The following is a 14,413-nucleotide window of genomic DNA, read 5'->3' as shown; positions in this document are numbered from 1 at the left end:
GGCACCATGCGCCTAGAGTTTGTGCCTTTGTCAGATAGACTAAACCAGTCAACCACCTAGTCCTTCAGTACTTGCTACCCAAGATCAGCGTGGATGCTCTCTCCCCTTCTACTTTAGCCTGATGGGGAGAGGGGGTTCCCTCTAGCTTTTTCTTTCACCATCTAGTGGTAAGAGGGGAAAGCTTTTTTCCTTGGGTGTTGATTGCTTTTGCTTTATGGACATCATTATTGTACTTTGTATCATTATCCGTATCATTAGGATGATTATGATTGCAAAAAGGAATTTGGACAAGAAAATAATTCCCTTGCGAGAGCACTCTTCGAGTGACAACATTGCATTGCATTTTGCTTGTGCATGACTTATTACATTGTCCTTTGCATTACCCCATGCATTGGCATTCTGATCTTGTAAACATGCATCCATGTGTATTTATCACTTTTCGGTCAAAGAGTGATCAACTCTAGATCCACAATCTTTGTGGTAGTTCGCATGGCAATGTCCTTGGGCAGTTTCTATGGCAACTCTACACACAACCCCCACACGTTTCTTCTTCACCAACACCCATAGGTGATCAGGATAAGCTGATTTGTTTTTGTAGTGTATTGGTTTGACCATGCCTTTCATTTCTTGTTTGGGCCACAAATGCTTGATACGACCAAAACACTCAATCTCACCAAGAGAAAAAAAAGTTCACAATGGTTCCATTCGCCTTTGTAGGTCCCAGTAGGCCACTTTCATTAACACCCATGGGTGGTCAAGATAGATCATTTGTTTTGTAGTGTGTTGGATCTGTCTGTCCCTTTCATTTCCTCCTTGGAGTACAAATGCTTAATAGCATGAAAACGCTCAATCCCACCCAAAAAAAAAGTTCAAAGTGGTTGGTTCCATCCACCTTTGTTGTTCCTAGTAGGCCATTGGGTAGCCAACAAGCACCCTTTGTCAGATACCTTGTCATCTCTAGGGTGACCCTTTAGTCTCCCTTGGTAAGAGCCTCTATAGTGTTGGTAGGTCCTTCGGCAAAAGCTAACATGCACCCTTGATCCGATGCCCTAGTTGCTTTGGGGTGGGATGCCTTGGGATAATTGTGGGCTTGAGCTATCTTTACAGTCCCTTCGTGGTTCCAAATTTAGGCTTGAGAGAGGGTGATGGGTAAAAACTGCATTATAAACTAATTAGCTCTTTATTACGACCCCAAAACTCAATTATTACCAAACTTTCATTAAAAAGAAATGTGTCCCTAGCGAATGTCTGTGTCCTAAAAGCCAAACCCTAATTTGAGAGGATCCACTCATCTATAAATACACAGGCTACCTGCCACTTAGTCTATCCTTGTTTTATAAATTGTTGGTACCTATTCTCTATCGTCCCTATCCCTTCGTCTCAGTTCAAGCTTACTATCTACAACATGGTGCTAGCATCCAGCCCTCCATCTGCTGCTGTTGATAGTTTTCCAGCCTGCTGCCAGTGTTTCCAGCCATTGCCACCAGCTTAGCAACCACTCCAGGCAACATTTGCTGCTGTGTGACCAGTTCATGCCTGCATTTTCTGCATCCAACCAGTTGCTAGCCTGCCACATCATCATTTACTGCTGTGTTTTCGGTCTACTACAGCCACCCACACCATTCTGACACTTCATGCTGCTGTCTACTATTCAAGCTGTCCCAGACCTATATGGCACTAATCCAAACTCTCCAAATCTATGTTTGCTGCTGAGATACACTTTTGGAGGCTTTCTACCACGTTTCGGGATCTATACAAAGGATGACACATTCTCCAACTCACCCTCTCTGCAGCTTTCCTAGTGACATGAGAATCTAAGGTTCTGTATTCACCTTGCATGTTGTGTTTACTACATTAGCATTTTGTTCATTCATTATTCTATATTCATCTTCAATGTTCATTGTCTCTGAGTTATCCTAACCCTACTTAGTTCTTTTATCAATCTATGCTTTGTCGTACAATTGTGTTTGTTATCTATAGATAGGTATTTCTTGACATCAAGGAACACCTACTCTATGAAACTGAGGTGTATGACATGATCTTCATCACTAAGGCTTGTTCATGTAAAGTGGTGGGCCTAGAGGCTTGCCCAACCAATAGGTACTGGAGCCTATTGCATCGCGATCCGAGGTGTGGGAGCTTAACAATAGCTCACAACGTGGCAAATCTGGAAGGCCCGCTACCAATTGATATTTAGCAAAGAGAGCCTTTCAATATATGCCACTTTCAGGAAGCTTTGTTCATCCATCATTCACTCTCCCAGCGGCCACTAGAAGCAGTTGCAAGGAAACTCTCAATATCTATAGGAGCTCTCGTAGTAGTTCCTTCACACCTAGTTGCCAATGCATGTGTTTTAGCACATTATGAGACAGTTAACCCAAGTGGTGCTATATACTCCACCATGGCTTCTTTCTCCTATCCCCCCAAACTACCATGAGAGGCCTTGTATATATTTGATTTGATTAAAATACTAGACTATTGAGCCCTTGCACTTTGTTCTATTTTCTTTTGAGTAATATAACTAGCCACACCTCTGCATGCAAAAAGATATTGGCAATACAACAATCATCTATAAAGGTGAAAAGTGGTACATCCTTGGGCATCTGGATGGGTGCCTACAATATCAACCATGGCCAGAGTCACTTAGTGTTGGGTATTTGACTCACGCCTTACTTACGCCTACGCTCATATGGGAGTGTCGGTGATCAGTAGGACACTGGGGCACTTTTTACTCTCGGTAGGAGAGGTTTTTTCCCCCAGACTTATGGCCTTATTGTCGTATGTACTTATGTGCTTATGTTACACACATTTGGGCACTTAGTGTGTCGGGTGTGAACACCCCCTACAACCCTAAGGTTTAAGGGTTGTACTTTGTACTTTCTAGTTACACTCATTCAGTCTATTCTCTTGGGTGTCGTGCTTCAACTCTGTCTCTCACTCTCACACTGTCTACTGAATCCCAGCTGTACCTCGATCCTCCCATCTCACATTTGGTATCAGAGCAGTCCAGTCTGCAGCCCACGCCAGTTCTGCTCCAGCCGTCAGCGCACAGCTCCACCTGCCTGTCTCAGCGCGCCACCAGCAGGCGCAGTCAACGCCTGCAACATCGCGTGCCCTGCCCAGCGCACTACCTGTATGTTGGAAGCGTCGCCTCCTCTGCAGAGCAAGCCACCCGCCAGCAGCTCGCAATAGCCTGCACGTCAGCCCAAGCGCTGTTCTTTCGTCAGACGTCAGCGTCGTCAGCAGTCAGATTCCGCCCGCCTGACGACCAGCCACTTGCAACGCCTACTCGCGACTGTCCTGCCCGCCTATCTGACGAGTCCATGTCAGCTCGCGACTGTCCTGCCCGCCCGCCTGACGACCAGCCACTTGCAACGCCTGCTCGTGACTGTCCTGCCCGCCTGTCTGACGAGTCCACGTCAGACCTGTCACTCTGCTCGTCCGCCCTGATCACGTTAGGTTCTTAAAAACAAAAACTTTTAATTTTAGTCCAGAATCAATTTCTTGCAGAGGAGGTTCATATGCAGCAGGGACCGCAGGCACAGCACAGGTGTGGGATAAATTTGATGCAAATTTCTGGACTGGATCATCAGAAATTTTGGGGCTTTTGTGTATTTTGGGGACAGTTGCATATGAACTGCTAGTACAGTCACAGAAAGACTGTTTTGACAGAAATTTTGGCAAAAAATTTGGGGATTTTGATATAACAGTGTTGCAGTGCACTGTTTGCACCTTGGGAAGCGTGCATTAAAAGACAGTTTTCTGACAGAGTACGCCCTTGCACATTAATGTGTTTGCTGCAATTTCTGGAAATTTGCAGGTTTCCAGTTCATACTGCTTTGACATTGCTCATTTTGTCTTTGGAAATTTGTCATCATGGCAAATCAGGGAGGTGATGTCTTTACATATGTATCCAAGGAAGACAGATTGGACGGAAACAACTATTCGCTTTGGTCATTCATGATGAAGAATGTATTAGTGGCCAAGAATTTATGGGATTATGTCAGTGGAGAGGAAACTCAACCGGGAGTTGTAGCTCCCGTTACTCCTCCTCCCCATGGCGCACGTGGACAACGGGGACCCCAGCCCGCTCCACCTCAGCCACTTCCTCTAAGAACTGCAGCTCAAAAAGCTTGGGATACACGTGATGCACAGGCCTTGTCGCTGATTGCTCTGGCAGTTCAGCGGTCCATCATACCTCATATCCGTTCGGCATCTTCTTCATGAGATGCATGGTTGACTTTGGAGCATATGTTTGCAGGAAAGAATGAGACTCGGATCTCTTTCTTGAAGAAAGAGTTGGAAACTCTGAAGATGCATGAAGGTGATTCTATGCAGGATCACTTAAATAAGATTCAGGACTTTAGGGAGCAGCTCATGAATGTAGATGAGTATTTTTCGGATGCACAGTTGATATCCACCACCTTGAATTCCTTACCTCCTTCGTACTTGTCTTTTCATACTGCATTGAACCTCACCATGAGGATTGCTGAGCACCCACTCACTTTTATTCAGCTGGTTAGTTTGCTTCTAGAGGAGGAGCAAACACGGAACAATAGTGGTGTGGATGCTATAGTCTCTGAGCAGGCTTTTGTGGCAAGACAGAAAGGCAAAAACAGCAAGGTGAAAAATGCTCCACAGAGTTCTGGCACTTCGGGCACATCGCAGAATCAAACACAAGGGGGGACGCAAGCAAAAAAAGGAAAATGTCATTATTGTAAGAAGCCCGGCCACTATATCACTGAGTGCAGGAAGCGCATTGCCAAAGAGAAGAAGAAGGAGTCAGGAATGTCTGTTTCTACTACTCCTTCCACTGCTAGTGAGTTCGCGTCCTTTGTTGTGGACAGGGACTATTGTTTTTACACTTGCAGTTATGACATCTCTTGGGCCGATAGAGCACTTAGCTCTACAGAGGATGCTGACACTTGGTTCTTTGACAGTGGTGCTTCTAGACATATTATATCTCGCAGAGATTTGTTTGCTTCAGTTAGTGCACCTCCCGTTGGGAAATCGGTACAGTGTGCCAATAATGCATCATACCCAGTTTGTGGTATTGGGGAGATTCAGCTCACAGCCATTGATGGCTCTATTCTCCGCCTGCAGGATGCTTTGTTTGTGCCTGGAATCAAGAAGAATTTGCTTTCTATTTCTTCTTTGGCACGTTGTGGTTTGCAGGTCACCTTTGATGATGACCATTACATGGTTAGAGAAAAAGAATGCATGACTTTGGTCTTGACAGGATCTTTGTGTCATGGTTTATATGAGTTGGATGCTCTTTCAGTAGATCAGTCGGCATACTTGACATCCACTCTTACTCCTGCTATGATATAGGCAGAGTTATGGCATGCTCGTTTGGGGCATGTAAACTTTGGCAGCTTGATGCTTTTGCAGCATACTCAGATGCTGGATGGCTTACCTCCCTTGGAGAGACCTCCTGAGCACTTATGCGAGGGATGCATTTTGGGAAAAATGCATCGGTTCTCATTTCCTCATGATGTTGCTTTCAGAGCAACAACCAGATTGCAGTTGGTGCATTCAGATGTTTGTGGGCCTATGCAGACCATGTCATTGGGCGGTTGTTATTATTTTGTGACATTCATTGATGACTTTACACGTTTTTGCTGGGTCTACTGTTTGAAAAAGAAGTCAGAAGTGTATGATGCATTTTTTGCTTTCAGTGCACTTGTTGAAAACCAATCTGGATGCAAGATTAAGACTCTCCGTTCGGACCGAGGGGGGGAATACATGTCCTCTATGCTGAATTCTTTTTTGCAGCAGAAGGGCATAGTCCATCAGTATACTACAGCTTATACTCCACAGCAGAATGGAGTAGCAGAGAGGAAGAATCGGTCACTCATGGAGATGGCCAGATGTATGCTGAAGGCAAAGAGCTTGCCTCATAGTTTTTGGATGGAAGCAGTCATGTGTGCTTGCCATATTTTGAACAGATGCCCTACCAAAGCCTTGAAGACTATCACACCTTTTGAGGCTTGGAACAGCCGTAAACCTTCTGTTGGTCACTTTCGTACCTTTGGGTGTCTTGCCTATGCCCATATTCCACAGGTACTTAGAAAAAAATTGGACAACAAGGCTGTTAAGTGCATTTTTATGGAATATAGCAATGAGAGCAAAGGCTACAGACTCTATGATCCCGTTACAAAGAAAGTTTTTGTCAGCAGGGATGTTGTTTTTTATGAAAAATCAAAATTATCCTTGGCTGGTTTGGATACATATCAGGCTGCCCGTGATGTTTTTGAAGGGCTGCTGCCCATTACTTTTGGTGATTCAGCTGGAGGTTCAGAAAATGAACCTAATGTTCAGCCAGCTGCTCCTATGGAAAGTGCAGAAATTCAGCCATTGGCTGATCGGAATATTCAGCATCATGCTGAAACTGAAATTCAGCAAGAGCTTGCACACAGTCAGGATGCTAGACAGCTACCTAGATGGTATTTGCAGACTATGCAAGATAGTCCTTTGGAAGCACCCATGGCTGGTCGTACTAGAAGGCAAACTCGTTTGCATGATTCGGCACATACCATGGAGTTTATTATGGCAGCAAGTACTTTTGATAATGAAGAGCCTGAATGTTATGAGGATGCACAACACAGTGTGCATTGGATGGCAGCTATGCAAGCTGAATTAGATTCTATTACTAAGAATCAAACTTGGGATTTGGTGTCCTTGCCATTTGGGAAGAAAGCCATTGGAACGAAATGGGCCTACAAACTGAAAAGAAAAGCAAATGGATCCATTGATAAATACAAGGCACGGCTGGTAGCTAAAGGCTACGCACAGAAAAAGGGCATTGATTATGAGGAGACATTTGCTCCTACTTCCCGTATGACGACCATCAGGTCTATGATTGCTTTGGCTGCACATTATGATTGGACAGTGCATCAGCTAGATATCAAGACTGCATTTTTACATGGGGAACTTCAGGAAGAAGTTTATGTACAGCAACCCATTGGTTTTGCAGTTGAAGGCTCAGAACATTTGGTATGCAAGCTCAAAAAGGCACTATATGGTTTGAAACAAGCTCCTAGAGCTTGGTGCAAAAATAGATGCTTTCTTACTTGGTCAGGGCTTTCTAAACAGCTCATCTGAGTCTACCCTTTACGTATGTAAAGAAGGGGAATCTATGCTGATTATATGTCCTTATGTTGATGACCTTTTGCTCACTGGAACACATGCTGATCAGATTTCAGCATTCAAACAAAATTTGCAGCAAACTTTTGACATGTCTGACTTGGGAGTTTTGCATTACTACTTGGGCATCCAGTTCATACATAATGCTCGAGGTATTGGGCTATCACAGTCAAGGTATATTGGGCAGCTTCTTGAGAAGTTTGGCTTACAGGATTGCAAGCCAGTTTGTACTCCCATGGAACCTGGACTGAAACTGTCATTACATGATGACAGTGATTTGTTTGATATGCATACATATGCTCCTGCAGTTGAATGTCTTATCTATCTATGCAATACTAGGCCGGACATACAGTTTGCAATTTCAGCTTTGAGCAGGTATATGCATCAGCCACGTATGTCACATTGGCAAGCTGTCAAGCGTGTTTTTCGCTACTTGCAGGGTACTCGTTCTCTTGGGTTGCTTTATGCCAAGGGGGGACCACTGCAGTTACATGCTTACAGTGATTCTGATTGGGCTGGTGATTATGATACACGTCACTCCACTAGTGGCAATTGTTTCTTTCTTGGCTCTTCTTGCATTTCTTGGCTTAGCAAGAAACAATCCACTGTTGCCACATCATCATGTGAAGCTGAATACAAGGCAGCTTTCACTACCACAGTTGAATGCGTATGGCTTAGACGCTTGCTAGCTGATTTGGATGTATCTGTTACTGAGCCTACTCCTTTGTTTACTGATAGTCAGAGTGCCATTGCAGTGGCACGGAACCCAGTGTTTCATGCTCGCACGAAACACATTGAGATTCATTATCACTTTGTCAGAGAGAGGCTACATGCAGGTGATATCAGCCTTGTCTATTGTCCTACCACCAATAATGTGGCAGACATCTTCACCAAAGCTCTTCCTTGTGACAAATTTGAAGCATTTCGCGATGCTTTAAATTTGATATCCTTTGGTGGCGGATGATCCTTGTACTCTTGATCACTCTTCACTCCAGGGGGGTTTGTTGGGTATTTGACTCACGCCTTACTTACGCCTACGCTCATATGGGAGTGTCGGTGATCAGTAGGACACTGGGGCACTTTTTACTCTCGGTAGGAGAGGTTTTTTCCCCCAAACTTATGGTCTTATTGTCGTATGTACTTATGTGCTTATGTTACACACATTTGGGCACTTAGTGTGTGTCAGGTGTGAACACCCCCTACAACCCTAAGGTTTAAGGGTTGTACTTTGTACTTTTTGGTTACACTCATTCAGTCTATTCTCTTGGGTGTCGTGCTTCAACTCTGTCTCTCACTCTCACACTGTCTACTGAATCCCAGTTGTACCTCGATCCTCCCATCTCACACTTAGGACTAGGTGCAAATGCATCCTAAGACTAGGACAATTAAGGATACACAAAGGACTCTCAAGCTAATTTGAGACATGTCTTGTATTATCACCTTACCTAAACTCTTAGCCCATATAATATCTCATTCACGCACCATGATTGTGTGGGCTGATGCTATGGGACACCATCCCTTGTGATGAGAAAATGGCCTCTACTCAAGGAAGAATCCATTTGGCTCTACGGCTGGGAGATCGATGTCTATCCCCTTATGTTTCTCATTCTATGCTAGGGTAGCTTGTGTCATCTTCACTACCCCTACCCTCCAAACACTCACTGAAGTGGTCTAGAATATGACCCCACTTCATCATCAAGAGAAGTTCCACATGCCTCCCTCCTCGCACACTAAGCCAAGAAGTTTACAACGATGGGCAAGAATACTTAGTAAAGAGGTCGTTACCATCCAAAAAAGCTTGTGTGTGAATGTTTCAAGTCCATTTCAAGGTTTGTTATACATCGACCAAGCATTGGGAGACAAGACACTCCCATAGTTCATTTTTCCCAGCTACTTCAAGATTCAGGGATCAAGGCTCAACGTTTAAATCCTTCTTTGGATCTTTATTATTAAGCAACAAGCTACCATGTAACATGGCAAACTGGCTCAAGACTACAAAAGTATCTCTTTGAAGATGGTTTCACCATCATGAAGGCTTTGTCACATCATTGCTGCAACGTTATATTGTCCTTGCATTATAAAGGAATGTTTACCGTATCTTCAAAGATTGTTCAATAATTACAGCCAAGTAGGTGCCCACTGAGTGTTGCAGTGTTTTTCTCCTCACTCCTTTGCTGTTGCAATTTGCATCCATTTTAAGGTGTCTCACTCAGTAATACAACTCCATGTATTACAACCGAAAAAAGAAAGTGTGCATGCCCTCAACGCACACTTTGTAAATGGGTTCACAGCTGTATGCATATATTTACTACATGGTATGGTAACTGCACTATCCTTTACAGTTGTCAAATAATCCAAAAAGTATGTTGCATGCACAAGATAAGTGTTGTTTTGGCATTTGAAATGTCGCCACTCGAATGTACCTTATTAGGATGGATAGGCCTGCCAGGATTGTTCTGCATGATCTGGTCCACAACAGTCATGACAGAGGAGCTCGAATTACTGCTCCAAACGAAGTCATAGCAGGGGCGTTTGATGAAGAATCCGGTCTCACAAGGCGGGATGGCAGTGACGCGAGTGGCAGGGGGGTCTGGGAGGTTGCGGAAGGCGGTGGTGGCTCTGAGCCGAGCCTGCATGGAGCGGTCCACGCAGAAAATGAGGAAGATGAAGAAGAAGGAGGAGGTGAGCTGCAGGGCTGTCCGGAGCTTGTGACGCAAGGACAGCAGGAAGTTCTTCCGCAGCAGTGACGTCAACTGCTGAAAGAGCAGCCTCGTGCCCGTCAGCTTCGGTGAAGGATCCATGAAAGCACCCTCTCTTCTCTCTCTCTCTCTCTCCAACGGTCTCGGGTTTCCCTTTCCTCGGACACTTTGGACAACAAATAGCCCTGCACCCGGGAAAAACGGAAAAACGAATGGCAAGGCCAATATAGCCCGCCGCCCGGAGGCCATTCATTGGGCTTGTGAACTGTTGTTATTTTTACACAAGAAAATTAGCGGAACGCTAAGCCCCTTCGTGGCGGGTTCATGCTATGTTACCAAGGAGCTTTGTGAGTTTCCTCTCCACACATTGCATTTTGCTCTCTCTCTCTCTTCTCTTCTTTTTTTTTCCGAAAAGCTCTCTCTCTCTCCTATTTTCTTGCCTCCTTTTTTATTCTTCTTCTTTCTCTTGTCCTCCCCTTTCTTTTGTCTTTCACCTCTTCTTGATCTTCTTTTTCCCTCTCTCTCTACCTTTAAAAATTATAAATGATAGCAAGAGCATATTTCTTAATTTCTCTCTCTTATTTTAAAAAATGTAAGTGAAAGAAAATGTAATCTCTCTCTTCTTCTTCTCTCTCTTTCCCTCCTTTTTCTTCTTCTTTCTCTGTCATTCTCCCCTTTCTTCTCTCTCTCTTCCTCTCTCTCTCTTTTTAAATTTGATAAATAATAGCAAGAAAATGTTTTTAATTTTCTTTCCTTTTCTTATTCAAAAAATTAAATGAAGGGAAATACACACACACACACACACACACTCTCTCTCTCTCTCTCTCTCTCTCTCTCTCTCTCTCTCTCTCTCTCCATTTTCTTTTTTTCCTCTTTGCCCCTTTTCTTCTTCTTCTCCTCTGTGTGTGTGTACACATATACACTTTTACAAATTCTAAATGACAGCAACTAAGCATTTTTTAAATATATCAACAAATTTTTGCTTCTTTTTTATCAACAAATTTTTGCTTCTTTTTGCTGAGGTGGTAGCACACCGCTTCTTCACTTGTGCAAATAGAATGCAAGTGAAAGGTCAAAACCTACCTAACGGATCACATCACCTTATATTGATCGACATGAGATAGGTAAGCTCTAGAATCCACTTAGTTGATGCCATCTCATGATCTTCCTCCCATTTTCAACTTGATGGACTCATCTTTGGCATGTGCTTGTAACTCCAATTGATAGCAGGTCGGGGATCCAAGTTGTATGTGCTCGTGCTACAATTTATCTCCATCAAGTAGCTCTTTAAATAGAAATCAGGTAGAACTTATGCATGTGCCTAGGGTCTCTCTCGGCATAGGCGTAGATGCCGTTTGTATCACAATTGTAGCCCACCATTTGCACAATAATTGCTACCATCTATGCTGCTTTCTCACCAGACCCCATCCCACCACCATTCGGTCAACACGTTGCACACATTGTTCACATACACATTGTTGCTCAGTGAGCCGCTAGTAGGTTGGTAGGAGCAAGGGTGATGTGTGTGTGTGTGTGTGTGTGGGTGTGTGTGTGTGTGTGTGTGTGTGTGTGTGTGTGTGTGTGTGTGTGTGTGTGTGTGTGTGCACGCGCATGCGCATGAAGTAACATGAAATAAATGTATCCTAAGAGGCTGAGATTTACTAAAATCAAAATGGATCTAAAAACTGAAGACTATATCTATGTATATATGACATCTAGCTAGAGTGATCCATCTCTTCGAATCTCCATCCTAAAATGGTCCAAGGCCGCTCTACTAATGTGTCGAGGGATGAATCTCCTATGTCTTGTAATAATGGCTCTTATCTGATTATGGTATGGGCCTCTTAGACATTTGCCAGGTGGTCGTGATCCTTGTGCAATACAAAGTGCAATGGCCCGGTCTAATGTGACTGTGCAGCATGATGTAGATATGGTCTGAATAGATGGGGCTAGATGTGCTATAAGAGGAAAATCCCTATGTATATATAGTCCTTGTACTCCATGACATGTCGAAGAAGACTAAACCCATTACGAGAGAGATAGTGGTATCTCTCTCGCATATCATACTAGAGTGTGCATCTACATATGTAGTGTTTCTCCGTCTTTGGCTCGACTGTAGAGCTAACATATCCTCTCCACTACACCCTCTCCGAATGTGAATTGATACATAGATTAGGTCACCCATGCTGCCGAGATATTGAATACCATCGCTTTGGTTTTTCCAAGATTCACTGTGAGGCCTTTATCCCTACAAAAAGTATGTGATGCATGCAAGTGTTGTTGCAAGCCCTCTGGTGAATCAGTATCATATGCAAAAAGTAGTATCGGTATCAATACTCCATTGCATGCTCTCTGAATGTGAATTGATATATAGATTAGGTCACCCATGCTATTGAGATATTGAATACCATCACATTGGTTTTTCCAATATTCACTGTGAGGTCTTTATCCTTGCAAAAAGTGTGCAATGCATGCAAGTGTTGTTGCAAGCCCTCTGGTCAATCAGAGATAAGAACAATATCATATGCATAAAGTAGTATCGGTATCAATACTCCATTGCATGCTCTCCGAATGTGAATTAATACATAGATTAGGTCACCCATCTGTTGAGATATTGAATACCATCACTTTGGTTTTTCCAAGATTCACTGTGGGGTCTTTATCCCTACAAAAAGTGTGCAATGCATCCAAGTGTTGTTGCAAGCCCTCTGGTGAATCAGAGATAAGAACAATATCATATGCATAAAGTAGTATCGGTATCAATACTCCAGCTAAGTTAGCCCTAGTCTCTCCTCCCCTATCAATATATTCAAACATCTCATTTATGTATAATCCAAATAATGTGGGTGAGAGTGGACATCCTTCTTTTACTTCTATGGTGATGTCAATTTAGACACCTCATTTATATATAATCCAAATAATGTGGGTGAGAGCAGACATCCTTATTTTACTCCTATGGTGCTATCAATTATTTTAGACATCCCTCTAGATGTGCATATACAACCTGCCACTTTCTTATATAGTGTATAAATGCTCCATTGCATACCTTCTGGCACACTAATTTCTTGTAGTCTCTGCATGAAATGTGATCAAGGTACTTTGTCAAATGCCTTATGAGAGTCTACAAAGCAACAATAGATCTTCTTGCCTTGAGCCCGTCGTTCCTCAATGATTGTTGTGAGTGTGAGGATGTGATCTACAGTGGTGTATCCACATCTAAAACTAGCTTGTCCTTGTGCTCTTCTATCCTCCCTCTCTGCCCATGCACTAAGCTTATGTTCCAATATGGAGCCATTTATCTTGGCCAGTGTGTGGCCAACCATGATGATCTTGTAGCTACTAGGGATCAAAGGATCGCCGCTTTTAAATAATGGAACAACCCTATTGAACATTTTAGCTAGTATGGGTGCTAATATGTCACATGCATCTGAAAAGTGCTATGTTACTAAACCATTCTCATCCTATGCCTTTCCATTCCGCAATCTATAAATTGCTTCTCTCACCATCCTCCTCGAGAAAAATGCCCATTGTTTTGACTTGCAGGCATGCGGAAGCTATATGGGTGTTTGTCCTTCTACATCATACAGCTATCTTCCATAATGCAACCAAGCATCAAGTGATGTAATCTATATAGGGGGTTTCCATTCATGAAACATTCTTCGTGACCTTTTGCTATCTTGCCTCAAGAATAGCTTATATATTTCAATCTCAAGCTTTGCCAAGTAAGTATATTTCTTCTTTCGTACAATGCATCTAAAAAGTGTCCTTACTTGTCAATGTGTTCGAATGCCTAAAGAAGTCTCCTTCTATAGCTATGTGTGAGTGTCTCTGCATTCATCATCATACCAACTATTTTGGAGGGGCTATAGAGCACGAAGGTTTACTTGACGATACGATGTATGGGAATGCATACATAGCATAAGTATGCAAAGCTTTCGCCAAGTCTCTTATGCATTCTTCTAATGATTTGTCATAATCTAGTATTCATATTGTGTCATGCACAAAGCCACTATATATATATGTGAGGTCTCCTCTACAAAGTGGTATCTAGGGTGCCTAGGGTTGTACAATAATGTATCTCTCATACACCCACAATAGAATGAGAAAGTTAAGCCCTGATATCTCAAAGTTTCTAATGTCTGGTATCAATGTTGGTGAACCCATCAAGTAATCCATTGCACTTACTCCTTGCTTATGGTTCCAACATGTCAAAGCGTTTGATCCTAGCTAGCATGAGAGGCCATTGAAAATGGGCAATCCATGTGCACTACCCAAAGCTAGTAAGTGTGTTCCATAGGTATTTATTTTTGTATTTGGGGACATCTTGTGTAGACCTACCCCGCCTATATCAATCTCCTTGAACATGACATCATCATGTATATAAAAGTCACTTTGTCTAGCCCCAGTTTGTGCATTGAAGTCCCATACTAATACTGCATCTCCCAAGCTGGCATATTTCATGATATCTTTGTACAATACATCAAATGGTGATCCATCTTGTGGATCATATCCTGAATTCGCAAGGGGAAAATAGTATATAGCAATGAAAATATCATGTGGTCTTTCTA

General features: G+C 43.0%; 1 protein-coding gene across 1 annotated transcript in view; it reads right to left on the bottom strand.

Moving 5' to 3' along the window:
- LOC148039753 (ABC transporter A family member 11-like) overlaps positions 1 to 10,175 on the bottom strand; it is a 104,980-nt gene extending 94,805 nt beyond the window's left edge. Inside the window, exon 1 of the mRNA XM_087693616.1 lies at positions 9,570 to 10,175. Within this exon, the coding sequence (XP_087549742.1) occupies positions 9,570 to 10,094 (525 nt within the window). The 5' untranslated portion in view covers positions 10,095 to 10,175. The remainder of the gene's footprint in view (positions 1 to 9,569) is intronic.
- Positions 10,176 to 14,413: the final 4,238 nt, after the last annotated feature.

This window comes from Lygodium microphyllum, chromosome 2 (genome assembly GCF_053477565.2).
Source record: "Lygodium microphyllum isolate KBCC chromosome 2, Lygodium_microphyllum_v1.1.10, whole genome shotgun sequence".
Taxonomy (NCBI): Eukaryota; Viridiplantae; Streptophyta; class Polypodiopsida; order Schizaeales; family Lygodiaceae; genus Lygodium; species Lygodium microphyllum.
The sequence above is the reverse complement of the archived record's forward strand: the minus strand, read 5'-3'. Positions and strand labels throughout refer to the sequence as shown.